We start from the raw sequence: 20,481 nt of genomic DNA on the forward strand, positions 1-20,481 counted from the left end.
GAACCTGGAAGTTATGCTTCCTGGTCTACCTCAGTCAAGCTCTCCTATCTTCTGATCTTGTGTGAGTCTGGACAATGGAACACACTGGAAGAACTCACCAGTTAGGAAAGAACAGGGTGTGTTTAATTTCATGGCTCCTTCCTGATCAGGCTCCAGACTATTAGGCAGCATCCTGCTACAAACCAGGGCTGAGCAGCACTCTCTAGAGCTACAAATCACACCTTTCCCTTTGGCCCTTTGGGCCATGCTGTCATGACGTCTGTTCTTATCTGGTAAAGAACTTCAACACAGACAAATAAATAAAATCATGATGAAAGAGGAGAGATCACAACGAACACCAAAGAAATACAGACAATTATAAGAACATACTATGAGCAACTCTACGCCAACAAATTTGACAATCTGGAAGAAATGGATGCATTCCTAGAGACATATAAACTACCACAACTGAACCAGGAAGAAATAGAAAGCCTGAACAGACCCATAACCAGTAAGGAGATTGAAACAGTCATCAAAAATCTCCAAACAAACAAAAGCCCAGGCCAGATGGCTTCCCGGGGGAATTCTACCAAACATTTAAAGAAGAACTAATTCCTATTCTCCTGAAACTGTTCCAAAAAATAGAAATAGATGGAAAACTTCCAAACTCATTTTATGAGGCCAGCATCACCTTGATCCCAAAACCAGACAAGAATCCCAACAAAAAAGAGAACTACAGACCAATATCCTTGATGAACACAGATGCAAAAATTCTCGCCAATAGGATTCAACAGTACATTAAAAGGATTACTCACCACGACCAAGTGGGATTTATTCCAGGGCTGCAAGGTTGGTTCAACATCCGCAAATCAATCAATATGATACAACACATTAATAAAAGAAAGAACAAGATCCATATGATACTCTCCATAGATGCTGAAAAAGCATTTGACAAAGTACAGCATCCCTTCCTGATCAAAACTCTTCAAAGTGTAGGGATAGACAGCACATACCTCAATATTATCAAAGCCATCTATGAAAAAACCACCGCAAATATCATTCTCAATGGAGAAAAACTGAAAGCTTTTCCGCTAAGGTCAGGAACACGGCAGGGATGTCCGTTATCACCACTGCTATTCAACATAGTACTAGAAGTCCTAGCCTCAGCAATCAGACAACAAAAGGAAATTAAAGGCATCCAAATTGGCAAAGAAGAAGTCAAACTATCACTCTTTGCAGATGATAGGATACTATATGTGGAAAACCCAAAAGACTCCACTCCAAAACTGCTAGAACTTGTACAGGAATTCAGGAAAGTGTCAGGATATAAAATCAATGCACAGAAATCAGTTGCATTTCTCTACACCAAAAACAAGACAGAAGAAAGAGAAATTAAGGAGTCCATCCCATTTACAATTGCACCCAAAACTATAAGATACCTAGGAATAAACCTAACCAAAGAGACTAAGAATCTATACTCAGAAAACTATAAAGTACTCATGAAAGAAATTGAGGAAGACACAAAGAAATGGAAAAATGTTCCATGCTCCTGGATTGGAAGAATAAATATTGTGACAATGTCTATGCTACCTAAAGCAATCTACACATTTAATGCAATGCCTATCAAAGTACCATCCATTTTTTTCAAAGAAATGGAACAAATAATCCTAAAATTTATATGGAACCAGAAAAGACCTCGAATAGCCAAAGGAATATTGAAAAAGAAAGCCAAAGTTGGTGGCATCACAATTGCGGACTTCAAGCTCTATTACAAAGCTGTCATCATCAAGACAGCATGGTACTGGCACAAAAACAGACACATAGATCAATGGAACAGAATAGAGAGCCCAGAAATGGACCCTCAACTCTCTGGTCAACTCATCTTCGACAAAGCAGGAAAGAATGTCCAATGGAAAAAAGACAGCCTCTTCAATAAATGGTGTTGGGAAAATTGGACAGCCACATGCAGAAAAATGAAATTGGATCATTTCCTTACACCACACACGAAAATAGACTCAAAATGGATGAAGGACCTCAATGTGAGAAAGGAATCCATCAAAATCCTCGAGGAGAACACAGGCAGCAACCTCTTCAACGTCAGCTGCAGCAACATCTTCCTAGGAACATCACCAAAGGCAAGGGAAGCAAGGGCAAAAATGAACTTTTGGGATTTTATCAAGATCAAAAGCTTTTGCACAGCAAAGGAAACAGTGAACAAAACCAAAAGACAACTGACAGAATGGGAGAAGATATTTGCAAATGACATATCAGATAAAGGGCTAGGGTCCAAAATCTATAAAGAACTTAGCAAACTCAACACCCAAAGAACAAATAATCCAATCAAGAAATGGGCAGAGGACATGAACAGACATTTCTGCAAAGAAGACATCCAGATGGCCAACAGACACATGAAAAAGTGCTCCATATCTCTCGGCATCAGGGAAATACAAATCAAAACCACCATGAGATATCACCTCACACCAGTCAGAATGGCTAAAATTAACAAGTCAGGAAATGACAGATGCTGGCGAGGATGCGGAGAAAGGGGAACCCTCCTACACTGTTGGGGGGAATGCAAGCTGGTGCAACCACTCTGGAAATCAGCATGGAGGTTCCTCGAAATGTTGAACATAGAACTACCCTATGACCCTGCAATTGCACTGCTGGGTATTTACCCTAAAGATACAAACGTAGTGATCCGAAGGGGCACGTGCACCCGAATGTTTATAGCAGCAATGTCTACAATAGCCAAACTATGGAAAGAACCTAGATGTCCATCAACAGATGAATGGATAAAGAAGATGTGGTATATATACACAATGGAATACTATGCAGCCATCAAAAGAAATGAAATCTTGCCATTTGCGACGACGTGGATGGAACTAGAGGGTATCATGCTTAGCGAAATAAGTCAATCGGAGAAAGACAACTATCATATGATCTCCCTGATATGAGGGAGAGGAGATGCAACATGGGGGGTCGAGGGGGTAGGAGAAGAGTAAATGAAACAAGATGGGATTGGGAGGGAGACAAACCATAAGTGACTCTTAATCTCACAAAACAAACTGAGGGTTGATGGGGGGAGGGGATTGGGAGAGGGGGGTGGGGTTATGGATATTGGGGAGGGTATGTGCTATGGTGAGTGCTGTGAAGTGTGTAAACCTGGCGATTCGCAGACCTGTACCCCTGGGGATAAAAATATATGTTTATAAAGCTATAAAAAAAAAAGAAAAGAAAGAAAGGATGAATCCCCAAGTTTTGTAGCAACATGGACGGGACTGGAAGAGATTATGCTGAGTGAAATAAGTCAAGCAGAGAGAGTCAATTATCATATGGTTTCACTTATTTGTGGAGCATAACAAATAGCATGGAGGACAAGGGGAGATGGAGAGGAGAAGGGAGTTGAGGGAAATTGGAAGGGGAGGTGAACCATGAGAGACTATGGACTCTGAAAAACGAGCTGAGAATTTTGAAGGGGTGGGGGGTGGGAGGTTGGGGGCACCAGGTGGTGGGTATTGTAGAGGGCACGGATTGCATGGAGCACTGGGTGTGGTGCAAAAATAATGAATACTGTTATGCTGAAAAAATAAAAATATTAAATGTGAAAAAAAAAAGAATACATAAAAGAGCCACTGAGTGTGTATAAAAAAAAAATAAATTTATTTTGTAAAAAATAAATAAATAAATAAATAAAGAGGAGAAATCGGTAAAATAGAAAAAAATAGACAGTCAATGAAGTTAAAATTTGCTCTTTTTAAAAAAGATTAACAAAATTGACCAACTTTACCTATACTAGTCAAGAAAAATAAAGAATAATCACCAAATCAGAAATAAGAAAGAGGGCATCACTAATGCTTTCACAGAAACAAAAAAGTAATATAAGGCAATATTATAAACAACTTACGCCAAAAATAAACAATTTAAATTAAATAGACAAATTCATAAAAGATAAAATTACTAAACTTTATTCAAGAAGAAATGGACATTTGAATGACCAAAGAAATTGAATTCATAAAACAACCACAAAACTTCCCCCACAAATTAAATTCCAGGCCCAACTGAATTAAATTCCAATTGAATATTAAAACCAATCCTTGGGTGGGAGGTTGGGGGAACCAGGTGGTGGGTATTAGAGAGGGTGCGGATTGCATGGAGCACTGGGTGTGGTGCAAAAACAATGAATACTCTTATGCTGAAAATAAAAAAAAATAATAATAATAATAATAATAAATAATAAATAATAATAATAATAATAATAATAAAATAAAAAATAAATTAAAAAAAACAATCCTTCACAAACTCTCCAAAAGAACACTTCTCAACTTATTCTATTGTACTCATTCAGTATTATGCTGATACCAAAAGCCAGAAACATCAAATAAAAATAATAATACAGACTAATATCCCTCATGAATATACAAACTAAATTCAACAATTTATTATACACCATGACCAAGTGAGATTTATTCTAAGAATACAAAGTAGATTTGACATCTGAAAATCCATTAATTTAGCATATCATATTAGTAGGTTCAAATTAATAGACTTAAGGATAAAAATCACATGGTCATATCACTAGATAGAGACAAGGATTTTTCAAAATCCAATATTCATTTCTGATAAAAATTTAAAACAAACCAGGAATGTATTGGAACTTTTATTAAGGAGGGCACACATTGCATGGACACTGGGTGTGGTGCATAAACAATGAACCTTGGAACACTGAAAAAAATAAAATTAAATTAAGTTAAAAGAAAGAAAACCCTGGAACAGCCATTACACATAATAGTGAAAATGCTTTGCCCCTAAACTCAAGAATAACATATGGATGTCAGTGCTTACCACTTCTATCCAACAGTAAACTATAAGTTCTAGATAACAAGAGGAAAAGAATGGGAAAGAGAGGAAGGGAGAGACTGTGAACTAGTTAGAGGCATCCAGATTAGAAAAAGAAGAATGTTTTTATTAGCAAATGATATGAAAGAAAATTCTAAGGAATCCAAAAATGACTACGACAATAATAAATGAGTTCAACAAGGTCACAGGATATAACATTAATATGAAAATTATTAATAATTGTATTTCTATATCATGGAAATGTACAGTCAGAATCAAATCACATATTTAGTGAAAGATTAATATATAAAGGACTATTATGACTCAAAAAAGAAAAAACCCAAATGAAAAGTAGTGAAAAGTCTTGAATAGAAATTTGCCAAACATATAAAAAGACTAATAACATGATGTTGAATATCACAATGAGATACCACTTCATACATACAGAATGTCTAATAATCAAAACGAAAGCCAATAGGTGATAGTGAGAATGTAGAGACACTGGAATCCCATTTCATTACTAGTGAGAATGTAAAATGGTGCAGCCACCGTGGCAAACATTTTGGCTGTTTTTTAAAAAGCTAAACTTATGATAAAGCCTAACATCTACCTCAAAGAAATGAAAATATATTTCCACACAAAGACTTATACACAAATGTTTCTGAAAGTAATATTCATAAAATTCAAAATTGGAAATAATACAAATATTCATCGAATAGTGACTGGGTAAATAAATATAGTATATGCACATAGTGGATTACTATTCAGTAATAAAAATGAGATAAAGATACATATAATGGCATGAACAACATTACTATCATTATTCTAATTAAAGAAATCAGACAAAAAGGCTATACAGTATATGATTCTTTTAGATAAAATGTACAGGAAGGACAAATAAATAGAAACATTAGTAGCTGCCTAAAGCTGGAGTTGGGAGCTAGAATTAATTGTAAAAAATATACAGGATCTTTTTGGATGATGAAAATGTTCTGAATTTATTAAAAATCATTGAATTATAAACTTACCTTGGTGAATTTCATGATATGTAAACTACATCTCAACAAAGTTGTTTTTAAAATCCCATTGTATATTTCATTGAAACAAAGTGAAATATAAAACTCGGAAAAATATGCCCCAAACCCAGATGAGATAGCAATATATACCTGGAGTAAACATGTAATCAAGGCAGAGACTTTCAAAGTCCAGTCATGAAAACAGTAACCAGAAATTTCCCCTCCATATTCTATGTGTTCAGTGTAGGAAGAATACCCAGAAAAAAAAGGTGAAGTTTCTGAGTAGAAAACCAAGGACCTTGAATATAATTCACAACTCCCTGAGAGATCTGAAGGGACTAAATGAATCACTTGATTACATTCACACAATCATCATGAGTAAAGACACAAATTACAAAAATTCAAGGGACCTGTTTTAAAGACAATGGGGGGGGATGTGAAAGTTTTAAACCAGAGAAGAAATAGAACTACATGTGTCTGTCATCAGCAAGTTAAGGTAATTAATGTGAGATATTTGTTTTGCTTGATGATAATTTTTAGGGAGTAGTATTTTTCTACATCATCAAACCTTGCATCTGAGGAGAATACAAGTTCATAAATCAAGTCTCAAGACCAAACAATAATGTGAATAATATTTTAATAAATTTTGTAACAATAACTATAACTAAAATAATACATATTATTCACTCTTTTCTTTGATGTAGTCTTTTCCATGATAGCATAGAATATTTACTTAAGTATTACACAAAATAAATTGATCATCAAGATAATATTACCCTGCCAATTGAGTCATTCAGCTCAAAACACAACTTATAGCAAATTCTACTTTATAGCAAATGAAATTCAAACAAGTTTACAAGCCACAAAGATAATTTTTAAAAAGCAACCAAATAAACAATTTCATCAGAAATATTTAGATGGTTGAGATAAACGCTGGTTTAACTTAAAATACTCTAATTACAAAATCCATCACTTTCTCATTGGTGAATATGTGGAAGTTATAGACTTGGGTTTTTTTTAATTCACTCAATAAAATATGAAATATAAAAGTCGGGTAAAAGATTACATTGCAAATGTTCTAAAGTCTTACCTCCATCAGAACAAAGAGTGCTGCGAAGAATAGAAGAGTTGCCCATTCCACTCGGTGTAGAATGATCTCAAAATCATGAATATCAGCTAAAATTAGTAACCAGATGGCACCCAGAATAGCAATCCACCCTGAAAAACAAGTGGACATATAGACATAGATGGGGTTCAATTTTAATACACTGAGTTTGTATCTTCTGATTGTTTCCTTTGTTGTTGAAGAAAATTTATATTCTGCAAACTGAACATATTCAAAATGTACAATTTATATTTTGGCTAATGTATATACCCACAAAACCAATAATACAATCAAAATAATGAAAACATCCACTACCCTCAGCAGTTTACTAATGTCTGTATTCTTGTATCCTCTTTTGCTCCCTCTGTAACCCCACTCTATCCCCAGCAACTATTCATGTATTTTCTTTCACTATAGATTACATTTTCTATATTTTCTATAAATGCAATCATACAGCATACATTCTTTTGTCTTACGGCTTCCATTTCAACATGACTATTTTAAGATTCTTCAGTACTGGTTTGAGAATAAATAATTCATTATTTTTATTGTTTAGTAGTATGTCATAATATGGCTATGGGATGATGTATGTATCTATTCACCATTGATGGAATATTTACATTGCTTCCATTACTTGACTATTACAAATGAATGGCTATCATATACAATTATCAATACATGCATATATTTTCAGTTCCATTGGATAAATACCTTGGAATAGAATAGCTAATCAAATGATAGTTTAATATTATAGAATATTTATGTTTTAAGAAACTGTGAAATTGTTTTCCAAAATGGTTGCAACATTTTACAACCCCACCAGCTGTATGAGAATTTGTTACCCAAGATTTTCAACACTGGGTCAGCCTTTTTTAATTTTTTGACATTCCAATGAGTATGAACCGTATCCATTGTGGTTTCAAATTGTATTTGTCTAAAGGCTAATGATGTTGAGTGCTTTTTCATGTAGCTATTTGCCATCCATAGATCTTCTTTTGTGAAGTTTTTGTTCAGTCTGCTCATTTTCTTTAATGAGTAGGACAAATAAAACCCAAATAAGTAAAAGAAAAAAAAAGAATAGAATTGGAGACGAATCAGTGAAATAGGAAGTAGAAAAATAATAAAGCAATGACACCAAAATTTGGTTCTTAGAGAAAATCAGGAAGGTTGATAAACCTTAGCCAATTTGAATAGGACAAAACATGAGAGGACGAAATTTGCCACTATCAAGAAAAAGAACAGTGACATGACTATAAATTCTATAGACATAGAAAAAATACTACTTTGGGGTGCCTGGGTGGCTCAATCAGTTGTGTCCAACTCTTTTTTACTTTTATTTTTCTTATTGTGATTTTAAATTTTATTTTTTATAAACATATATTTTTATCCCCAGGGGTACAGGTCTGCGAATCGCCAGGTCTACACACTTCACAGCACTCACCCTAGCACACACCCTCCCCAATATCCATAACCCCACCCCCCCTCTCCCAACTCCCCTCCCCTCATCAACCCTCAGTTTGTTTTGTGAGATTAAGAGTCACTTATGGTTTGTCTCCCTCCCAATCCCATCTTGTTTCATTTATTCTTCTCCCACCCCCTCAACACCCCATGTTGCATCTCCTCTCCCTCATATCAGGGAGATCATATGATAGTTGTCTTTCTCCAATTGACTTATTTCGCTAAGCATGATACCCTCTAGTTCCATCCACGTCGTCGCAAATGGCAAGATTTCATTTCTTTTGATGGCTACATAGTATTCCATTTGTATATATACCACATCTTCTTTATCCATTCGTCTGTAGATGGACATCTAGGTTCTTTCCATAGTTTGGCTATTGTAGACATTGCTGCTATAAACATTCGGGTGCACGTGCCCCTTCGGATCACTATGTTTGTATCTTTAGGGTAAATACCCAGCAGTGCAATTGCTGGGTCATAGGGTAGTTCTATTTTCAACATTTTGAGGAACCTCCATGCTGTTTTCCAGAGTGGTTGCACCAGCTTGCATTCCCACCAACAGTGTAGGCGCATCCTCGCCAGCATCTGTCATGACTTGTTAATTTTAGCCATTCTGACTGGTGTGAGGTGATATCTCATTGTGGTTTTGATTTGTATTTCCCTGATGCCGAGTGATATGGAGCACTTTTTCATGTGTCTGTTGGCCATCTGGATGTCTTCTTTGCAGAAATGTCTGTTCATGTCCTCTGCCCATTTCTTGATTGGATTATTTCCTCATCAAAACAAAATCAAGCTGATGACAGGGCTGAATTTCTTTCTGAAGGCTCTAGGAGAGCATCTGCTTTCTTATTATTTCAAATAGTTGACATAATTCAGTTCCTTGCAGCTGAAGGACTGAGGGCCCAATTTCCTCACTGGCTGTCACCCAGAAGTTGTTCTCACTTCTAGAGATCACCCACATTCCCTCAGGACCCTCACCCTCATCTATCATCAAAGCCAGCAATAGTAGGTGAAGTCCCTCTCATACTTCTAATGTCTTTTGCCTTTTCTGTTTCATCTTTCTGACTCTCCTGTCTTTCATTTCTACTTTTAAAGGCCCATGTGATTACACTGGGTGCACATAGATAATCAAAGAAAATCTTATATAAGGTTTGTAACCTTAATTCTATCTGCAAAGTCCCTTTGCCACACAACATAACACATACCGACATTAACATCAGGAATTAGAGTAGTATAGAGACCATTGAGAGGCCACGTATGGATTAATTTGAAAGAGCATTTTTAAAATGTAGGTTTTCCTGATCTATGAACATGGTATGTATCTCCATTTATTTAGGTCTTCTTTATAAAGGTCTTCCTAAATGGCCAGAAGACATGAACATACACTTCTCCAATGAAGACATACAAATGACTATCAGACACATGAAAAAATGTTCATCATCACTAGCCATCAGGGAGATTCAAATCAAAACCACCTTGAGATACCACCTGACATCAGTTATAAAGGCCAAAATTAACAAGACAGTAAACAATGTGTATTGGAGAGGATGTGGAGAATGGGGAACCCTCTTAAATTGTTGGTGGGAATGCAAGTTGGGGCAGCTACTTTGGAAAACAGTGTGGAGATTCCTTAAGAAATTAAAAATAGAGCTACCCTATGACCCTGCAATTGCACTACTGGGTATTTATCCCAAAGATACAGATGTAGTGAAAAGAAGGGTGATCAGTACCCCAATGCTCCTAGCAGCAATGGCCACAGTCGCCAAACTGTGGAAAGAACCAAGATGCTCTTCAACGGATGAATGGATAAAGAGGATGTGATCAATATATACTCTATACTATGGAGGGGGAGACGAACCTTGAGAGACTGTGGACTCTGAGGAACTGAGGGAAGCAGATCATGGTCACTGAGATGGGGAGGGAGCCATAGTCATGGAGAAGGGTAAGAGAGAGACTAGCACATAGGGGAACCCACACTGGGAAGAGGAATCCCCATAGCAACTGGTTTGAAAGTGAGAGGGGCCGAATTTTGTGAGTTCTTGCAGACAGCAGGGCTTAAAGCCTGGAATTTTAAAGGTCAGTGGGCTTCATTGGGATTGAGCCTGGAGGACACTGGGGTCACTCTCAGAAAGAAGGTGAAGCAAACATCTGGCAGACATACAGTATGGGAAAAAGACTATCTGCAGAGTGCCTGGGGCACAGAGTGGGGAAGTTATTTGCTCAACTTGGAGCATGTCCCAAAGAAGCAGTGTTCATGGAGAGACCTCTCTGGAAACAATGGAACTGGCAGCTGTCATTTTCTTGTGTGTATGTGTGTGTGTGTGTGTGTGTGTGTGTGTGTGTGTGTGTGTGTTACATTAGTCACCATACAATACATAATTAGTTTTTGATGTAGGGTTCCAAGATTGTTGTTTATGTATAGCACCCAGTGTTCTATACAATACATGCCATCCTTAATACCCACCACCAGGTTCACCCATCTCTCCACCTCTCTCCCCTCTAAAACCCTCAGTTTGTTTCTCAGAGTCCATAGTCTCTCATGGTTCATCTCCCCCTCCAATTTCCCCCAATTCACTTTTCCTTTCCTTCTAATGTCTTCCATGTTATTCCTTATGCTCCACAAGTAAGTGAAACCATATGATAATTGACTCTCTCTGCTTAACTTATTTCACTCAGCATAATCTCCTCCAGTTCCATCCATGTTGATAGAAAAGTTGGGTATTCATCCTTTCTGATGGCTGAGTAATATTCCATTGTATATATGAACCATATCTTCTTTTTTTTTAATTTCTTTTCAGTGAACAGAATTCATTGTTTATGCACCACATCCAGTGCTCCATGCAATACGTGCCCTCCATAATACCCACCACCAGGCTCCCCCACCCCCCACCCTTCCAAAACCCTCATATCTTTTTTATCCATTCATCTGTTAAAGGGCATCTCAGCTCTTTCCACAGTTTGGTTATTGTGGATATTGCTGCTATGAACATTGGGTACGTATGACCTTTCTTTCTTTCACTACATTTGTATCTTTGGAGTAAATACCCAGTAGTACAATTCCTAAGTCATAGGGTAGCTCTATTTTTAATTTTTTGTTATACACAAACAATGAATCTTGGAACACTACATCAAAAACTAATAATACTATATGGTGGCTAACATAATATATAATATATATGTTATGTATATATATATTATATGCATAACATATATACATATATTAGCTAAAAACTCCCCTAATCTGAGAAAGAAAACAGATATCCAGATCCGGGAGGCACAAAGAAACCCAACAAAAATCACTGGATAAATTTGTAAAAACATATAAACTACCAAAAGCAAAACAGGCAGAAATAGACAACATAAACAGACTGATAACCAGCAAATAAATTGAATCAGTAATGAAAAAACTGCCAACAATCAAAAATCCAAGGCCAGATGGCTTCAAAGGTGAATTGTACCAAATTTTTAGAGAATAATTAATACCTAGTCTTCCAAAACTATTCCAAAAAGTAGAGAAGGAAGGAAGACTTCCAAATTCATTCTATGAGGCCAGCACTACCCAGATACCAAACCAGATAAAGACTTCACTAAAAAAGAGAGCTATATGACAATATCCATGATGAACATGCATGCAAAAATTCTCATTAGAATATCAGGAAACTGAACCCAACATTACATTTAAAAAATCATTCACAGCTATGGCGTTTTATCCCATAGGCATACTGAACATAATATTGGGGAAACTGTAATGCAAGAGACCTAAAAAACAAACACAAACACAAAACAAAGGAAGATTAAACAATCCACATATTCAGCTTCCAGTAATTTACCTTTAATTTTATAATCATAAAATCTTAGAACAAGTTATGTGATGCATAAACAATGAATTTTGGAACACTAAAAAATTTTAAATTAATTTTAAAAAAATCATTCACCATGATCAAATGAGATTTATTCCTGGGTTTCAAGAGTGGTTTGATATCCACAAATCACTGTGATAACACTACACAAATTCAAGAAATGATAAGAACCATATGATCATTTCAAAGTGGGCAGAAGACACAAACAGACATGTTTCAAAAAAAGGCACAGAGATAGCCAACGAACACATGAAAGTATGCTCAACATCAACCATCATCTGAGAAATTCAAATTAAAACTACAATGAGATATCGCCTCACACCTATCAGAATGGCTAAAATCAACAACAACAACAGGTGTTGGCAAGGATGTGGAAAAAAGAGAATCCTCTTTCGTAATGGGAACACAAACTGGTATAGCCACCCTGGAAAACACTATGGAGTTTCCTCAAAAAGTTAAAAATAGAACTACCCTTCTCCTCTCCATCTTTCCATGTCCTCTGTCCTCTGAGATATTCCTTATGCTCCACAAATAAGTGAAACCATATGATAATTGACTCTCTCTGCTTGACTTATTTCACTCAACATAATCTCTTCCAGTCCCATCCATGTTGAAGGGAGTTGGGGGAAAATGGAGAGATGAACCATGAGAGACTGTGGATTCTGAGGAACTAACTGAGAGCTTTGAAAGGGAGGGCGGTGGGAGGTTGGGTGAGCCTGGTGGTGGGTCTTGTGGAGGGCATGTATTGCATGGAGCACTGGGTGTGGTACATAAACAATGAATTCTGAAACACTGAAAAGAAATTTTAAAAAATAAATAAAAAATTAAAAAAATAGAACTACCCCACACATGAACTGGTTATTGCACTACTAGGTAACTACCCAAAGAATACAAAAATACTAATTCAATGAAATACGTGCACCCCAATGTTTATAACAACATTACCTACAATAGCCAAATTATGGAAATAGCCCATCTGTCTTTGACTGATGAATAAATAAAGAAGATGGGAGATTAGATATAGATATAGATATATCCATACGCAGTGGAATATTACTTGCTCATAAAAAGAATGAAATCTTACCATTTGCAATGACATGGATGGAGCTAGAGAATATTATGCCAAACAAAATAAGTCAGCCAGAGAAAAACAAATATCATATGATTTCACTCATATGTGGAATTTAAGAAACAAAACAAGCAAAGGGAAACCAAAGAGAGAAGTGAACCAAGAAACAGACTCTTAACTATAAAGAATAAACTGATAGTTATAGGAGAGGAGGGAGATGGTGGGTTGGATTAAATGGGTGATGGGAATCAAAAAGTGTGCTTGTGATGAGTACCAGATATTATATGGAAGTGCTGAATCACTATTTTGTATACCCGAAACTATTATTACACTGTATGTTAACTAAGTTTTGTATTGCATGGAGCATCGGGTGTGGTGCATAAACAATGAAATTTGGAACACTGAAAAGAAATTTTTAAAAATCAAATAAATAAATAAACAAATAAATAAATAAAAATTTTTTAAAAGTTCATATGTGCTGATTGATTCCAATTCTTTCTATTATCCCTATCCTATCTTTGAGAGCTTAAATATAGATAATTTTCTGGAAAATAACAGTTATTGCATGTGACCTCTGGAATTTGAAGATATATCCAAACTACCTCTTGTAGTAGCTTATACCTATTATCCTTCCTATATCTGTCTTCCAATTCTATACTCTTGCAAAATCAGGCTTCTCACAATATGAGAGGAAAGTCCTATTCATCTGGTCCTCTCTAGGTATCTTTGGATGGGTCACTTTTGGATGCTTGCTCTGTGTCAGGCTCTAGCTTAAAAGTTATGGGTGGAAATGTAAGCAAGAAACCACGTGAATTTTAAGAGATTCACCATCCTGCAGAGAACAGCTGTACATAGTAAGCAAACAGTTGTATTTTATATGTGTGTACATAAGAACCATTAAGAAGCCCTCACAGTGAGGAACAAAATGTGGTGATTGAGAGATTTCACCAGCAAAAGAGGTGATATTCAGGCAAGATCTTAGAGGATGGTTAATTTTCTAGGTAAAGAGGGAAGAGGGCATTCAAGATAAGGGTAAAGTGTATCCTGCGACAGAGCATCAAGAAGGAAGATATCAAAGTGACATCAACAAAATGATGGATGGGCAGTTCCAAGCTCTGGTCTTTATCAAAAATCAAACAGAAATGGGTGATAGATATTAAGGCGAGAACTTGTTAGGTTGAACACTGGGTGTTATATATAAGTGATGCATCACTAAATTCTACTCCTGAAACCAATATTACACTATATGTTAACTAACTAGAATTTATATAAAATTTTGAAACAAAAAAATCAAACTGAAACTGTTAAAACCAGCTTTTTCAGAACTCTATAAAACAAAGGCTTATAGCAACAACAACAAAAAAATTGAATCAAGAAAAAGACAATTTCAAAATGGTAAGAAAGCTTCGTGGCATTTTTACTTGCCCCTTCCAACCCCTTCCCAGGAATTCAGTAGTCTTGAAAGAGTAGCAGCATGTGTTTCTAGTGTGAGACTTATCCCAAGGTCAGAGAGAGTGGGGCAGACCTTGTTCATAAATTATTGTCTTTGTTTTCATGTGAGTGGAAGCTACCTGAAGGACTCATACAAAGCACTCATTTCTGTTTCACGTAATTTAGAACTAAGGCTGGAAAAGTGGCAGTCATTGTTCAAAAATACTGCAAGCCAAATAATAATCCGAGGCCTGAGGAAAAGATTATGGTTAAAACACACAGTAGGCAATCCGAGGCACAGGAGCCAAAGATGGGAACATTCAAAAGCAGCCATGTCTTCAGAACTGGAGGATATTATGCTCAGTTAAATAAGTCAGGCATAGAAAATCAGTTATCATGTGGTTTCCTTTATTTGTGGAACATTAGGAATAGCATGAAGCACATTAGCAGACGGAAGGGAAAAATGAAGGGGGCAAAGCAGAGGGGGAGATGAACCATGACAGACTATGGACTCTAGAAAACAAACTGAGGGCTTTAGAGGGAAGGAGGGTAAAGAGATGGGTTACCCCAGTGATGGGTATTAAGGAAGGTGCATATTGCATGGAGCACTGTTTTATATGCAAACAATGAATCATGGAGCAGTACATCAAAAACTAATGATATACTGTATGGTGACTAATATGTCATAATAAAAAATAAAAATAAAATAAAATACAAACCTCATGAAATTTCACCTCAAAATATTTACAAAATGCATCTCTAAAAAGTTCATTTTCTTTCATGATTACAATACCATTCACACACACACACACACACACACACACACACACATACACACACACACACACAGCATCATAGCATCCACGTATTTGGGGGAATAAAGAAAGCCACATGCATACCTAGGGAAAGATCCATGCTCAGAAAAGGCTAGAGAATTCCCTAAGATTTCACAGAAGTTTGATGCCTAGTCTCGGTGCAATCCTGGCTAAATGTGGAAGAGCCATTTGGTTTTGTTTATTTGTTTTGGTTTTTTTTAGCTCCTAGCTTTCAAGGAAATTTCTTTTTTTTATTATTACATTCAATTAACCAATGTGTAGTTCATCATCAATTTTTGATGTAGAGTTCAATGATTCATTAGTTGAGTAAAGCACCCAGTGCTTGTCACAATACATGCACTCCTTAATACCCATCACCCAGTTACCCCATTCCATCATCCCCTTCATTCAGTAACCCTCAGTTTGTTTCAAGGAAATTTCTATCAAAACACTAGCTGGGGGGCACCTGGGTGGCTCAGTGGGTTAAGCCGCTGCCTTCGGCTCGGGTCATGATCTCAGGGTCCTGGGATCGAGCCCCGCATCGGGCTCTCTGCTCAGCAGGGAGCCTGCTTCTCCCCCTCTCTCTCTGCCTGCCTCTCTGCCTGCTTGTGATCTCTCTCTCTCCATCAAATAAATAAAAAAATCTTAAAAAAAAAACAACACTAGCTGAACACATTAAGAAACAGATTTCATGAACCCTACATGACAAGGAATATAGCCTTACCTCACACTGTTTATAAAAACTAACTCCAAATTGACCAAAAACTGATATGTAAGAGCTAAAACCATAAAATCCTTAGAAGAAAACATACAAGTAAGTCTTCATTATTTTAAATTTGGTACTTGATTTTAAATATAAAAGCAATATATTTAAAAAATTGATAAACTGGACTTCACCAAAATTAAAAATTTTGTGCATCAAGATACAGGGGAAATTAGAGAGTGAGACAAACCATGAGAGACTGTCAACTCTGAGAAACAAACTGAGGGTTTTGGAGGGGTGGGGGTAGGGGGATGGGTGAGCCTGGTGGTGGGTATTAAGGAAGGCACGTATTGCATGGAGCACTGGGTGTGGTGCATGAACAATGAATCTTGGAACACCGAAAAAAAAATTAAATAAACAAAAAAGATACATTACCAGGATGGTGAAAATACAACCTACAGAATAGGAGACAATATTTACAAATCATATATCTCATAACACTTAACACTTTACTATGGAGAATATATAAACACATAAAACTCAAAAGCAAAAGGACAAACAATCCAGTCTTAAAAATAGACAAAGGACTTGAATAGACATTTCTCTGAAGATCCACAAATGTTCAATAAACATATAAAAAGCTTTTCATAATCATTAGTCCTTAAATAAATGTAAATAAAACCTCAATGAAATACCATTTCACACTTAGGAGAATGGTTAGAACTAGGAGAAGAAACAAAAAATAAGTGTTAGGATGTGGAGAAGTTGGAAGTCTTGTACATTGCTGGTGGGAATGTAAAATGGTACAACTGCTGTAGGAAACAATTTAGCAGTCTTCAAAAAGCTAAACATAGAATTACCATATGACCCAGCAATTCCACTCTCAGGCATATACCTAAAAGAAATGAAATTAGAGGGAGCCTGGGTGGCTCAGTTGGTTAAGCAGCTGCCTTCGGCTCAGGTCATGATCCCAGCGTCCTGGGATCGAGTCCCACGTCGGGCTCCTTGCTCATCAGGGAGCCTGCTTCCCCCTCTGCCTCTGCCTGCCATTCTGTCTGCCTGTGCTTGCTCTCTCTCTCTCTCTCTCTCTCTCTGACAAATAAATAAATAAAATCTTTTAAAAAAAAAAAGAAATGAAATTAGAAATTCAAACAGATAACTGTATACCTCTGTTGATAGCATTATTCACAATGGTCAAATAGTAGAAATAACCCAAGTATCCATCAACAGATGACTGAGTGAACAAAATGTGGTATAGACACAAAATAGAATACTCTTTCATCATAAAAATAAATGGATTTCTGATACATGTTTTATAACATGGATGAATCAGAAAACGTTATTCTTTTTTTTTAATTTTTTAATTTATTTTCAGCGTAACAGTATTCATTGTTCTTGCACCACACCCAGTGCTCCATGCAATCCGTGCCCTCTCTAATACCCACCACCTGGTTCCCCCAACCTCCCACTCCCCACCCCTTCAAAATTCTCAGCTCGTTTTTCAGAGTCCATAGTCTCTCATGGTTCACCTCCCCTTCCAATTTCCCTCAACTCCCTTCTCCTCTCTAACTCCCCTTGTCCTCCATGCTATTTGTTATGCTCCACAAAGGTAAACCAATTTTTTTTAAGATTTTATTTATTTATTTGACAGAGAGAGATCACAAGTAGACAGAGAGGCAGGCAGAGAGAGAGAGAGGGAAGCAGGCTCCCCGCCGAGCAGAGAGCCCAATGCGGGACTCGATCCCAGGACCCTGAGATCATGACCTGAGCCGAAGGCAGTGGCTTAACCAACTGAGCCACCCAGGTGCCCCAAGGTAAACCAATTTTTAATCCCCCTTTATCTTAGGAAAGTTGAGTCCTTTAACAAAGATATCAAGATACATCCAGGAAGAATCAAAACAACCTTCCTCGCCCACACTGAGAATTTATAACCACTCTCCCATCTTTTTCTTCCACCAGTGTTTCTGTGTTTTTGTGTTCGTCCTGATAGTATATAAATCTTACACTTGGGGTTCTTTTTGATGAGGTTCTTCCTTTATTTGCATATATATATATATATATATATATATATATATATATATATATATATTCCCTCTTGTCATATACTTTTATCAGTCTTTTTCCTTGTCTGTTTTTGTTTGTATACTTCATCAATCTTACCTTGGGGCCCATTTGGGCTGAACCTTCTCTTTTATCTTCCCCTTTTTTCCTGTCTCTCTCTATATATTTTTTTCTTTTTCTTTTCTTTTTTCTCTCGTTTGGGTGGGGAATCCTGATTGCTCAGAAGTGTTCCAGGGTGCACTTGACTGCACCATGGTCAATACATCCAGCTACATCCGTTCAGTCATCTCTCACCAAAATGACCAGGAGGAGGAATGCCCAACAGCAGAAAAATATAGAGGATGGGCCTTCTGCAACAGAACTAATGGCTATCAACATGGACAAAATGTTGGAAAGAGAATTCAGGCTAACAATTATCCAGGCAATAGCTAGGTTGGAGAAAGCCATGGATGTCCAAACGGAATTGATTAGGGCAGAACTGAAAGCTACCAGGGATGATGTTCACAATGTTAAGGCAGAACTGAAAGCCACCATGGATGAGGTTCACAATCCCCTCAATGAGTTTCAATCTAATCTAAATTCTCTAAAAGCTAGGGTAACTGAGACAGAAGATACAATTAGTGATCTGGAGGACAAACAGATAGAGAGAAAGGATCAGGAAAAAGCCTGGAACAAACAGCTTAGAAGACACGAAAACAGAATCAGGGAAATAAATGATGCCATGAAATGTTCCAAAGTCAGAATTATTGGATTCCTGAAGGGGAGGAGAAAGAAAGAAGCCGAGAAGATATAGTGGAAAAAGTTCTTCATGAAAATTTTCCCAATCTCGCGAATGGAACCAGCGTTCATGTACTAGGGGCAGAAAGGCCTCCACCCAAGATTATAGATTCCAAAAACACATCAAGGCACCTGATAGTCAAATTGAGGAATCATAATTGTAGATACAATCTCTTGAAAGCCGCTAGGATGAAGAGGCTCTTTACTTACAGAGGAGAGGCCATCAGAATACTGTCAGACCTGTCCACAGAGACCTGGAAAGCCAGAAAGGGCTGGCAAGATATACTCAGGGCACTAAATGAGAAGGACATGCAGCCAAGAATACGTTATCCAGCAAGACTGACATTCAAAATGGATGGAGAGATAAAGAGTTTCCAAAACCGGCAAGGCTTAAAAGACTAGGCTACCACCAAGCCGACACTGCAGGAAATATTAAGGGGGGGGGGTTCTATAAAAGAGGAAAAATCCTAAGAATAGCATTGAACAGAAATATAGAGACAATCCTCAGAAAGAAAGACTTCAAAAGTAACACGATGTCAATAAAAATGTATCTATCAATAATCACTCTCAATGTGAATGGCCTAAATGCGCCCATAAAATGACACAGGGTTGCAGATTGGATAAAACGAGAGGACCCATCCATATGTTGTCTACAAGAGACCCATTTTGAACCTAAAGATACATCCAGACTGAAAGTGAAGGGACAGAGAAGCATCTTTCATGCCAATGGGCCTCAAAAGAAGGCCGGGGTAGCGATTCTCATAACAGATAAATTAGATTTTAAACTAAAGACTGTAGTCAGAGATACAGAAGGATACTAACCATTCTTAAAGGGACTATCCACCAAGATGATCTAACAATTGTAAATATCTATGCCCCCAATATGGGAGCAGCCAATTACATAGGAAAACTATTAATGAAGATAAAGAGTCATACTGATATGAATACATTAATAGTAGGAGATCTTAACATGCCTCCCTCAGAAATAGATCATCTGAAGCAGAAAATCAATAAAGAAACAAGAGCATTGAATGACACATTGGACCAGATGGACCTCATAGATATATACAGAACATTCCACCCTAAAACAACAGAATACTCATTCTTCTCAAGTGCACTTGGAACCTTCTCCAGAATGGACCACATACTGGGTCACAAATCAGGACTCAACCGATACCAAAAGACTGAGATTATTCCCTGCACATTCTCAGATCACAATGCTTTGAAACTGGAGCTCAATCACAAGGAAAAGTTCAGAAGGAACTCAAACACCTGGAAGCTAAAGACCACCTTGCTTAAGAATGCTTGGATCAACCAGGGGATCAAAGAAGAACTGAAACAATTCATGGAAAGCAATGAGAATGAAGACAT

At 37.0% G+C, this 20,481-nt stretch overlaps 1 protein-coding gene across 4 annotated transcripts in view; it reads right to left on the reverse strand.

Annotated features, from left to right (window-relative positions):
* Positions 1-20,481, reverse strand: part of OCA2 (OCA2 melanosomal transmembrane protein) — a 504,704-nt gene that overhangs the window by 250,104 nt on the left and 234,119 nt on the right. For all 4 annotated transcript variants that reach the window (XM_047738795.1, XM_047738792.1, XM_047738793.1 and 1 more), the window contains one exon: positions 6,922-7,049. In XM_047738795.1, coding sequence (XP_047594751.1) covers positions 6,922-7,049 — 128 coding nt within the window. The remainder of the gene's footprint in view (positions 1-6,921; positions 7,050-20,481) is intronic.

The sequence above is a fragment of the Lutra lutra genome, chromosome 7, assembly GCF_902655055.1.
Source record: "Lutra lutra chromosome 7, mLutLut1.2, whole genome shotgun sequence".
NCBI lineage: Eukaryota > Metazoa > Chordata > Mammalia > Carnivora > Mustelidae > Lutra > Lutra lutra.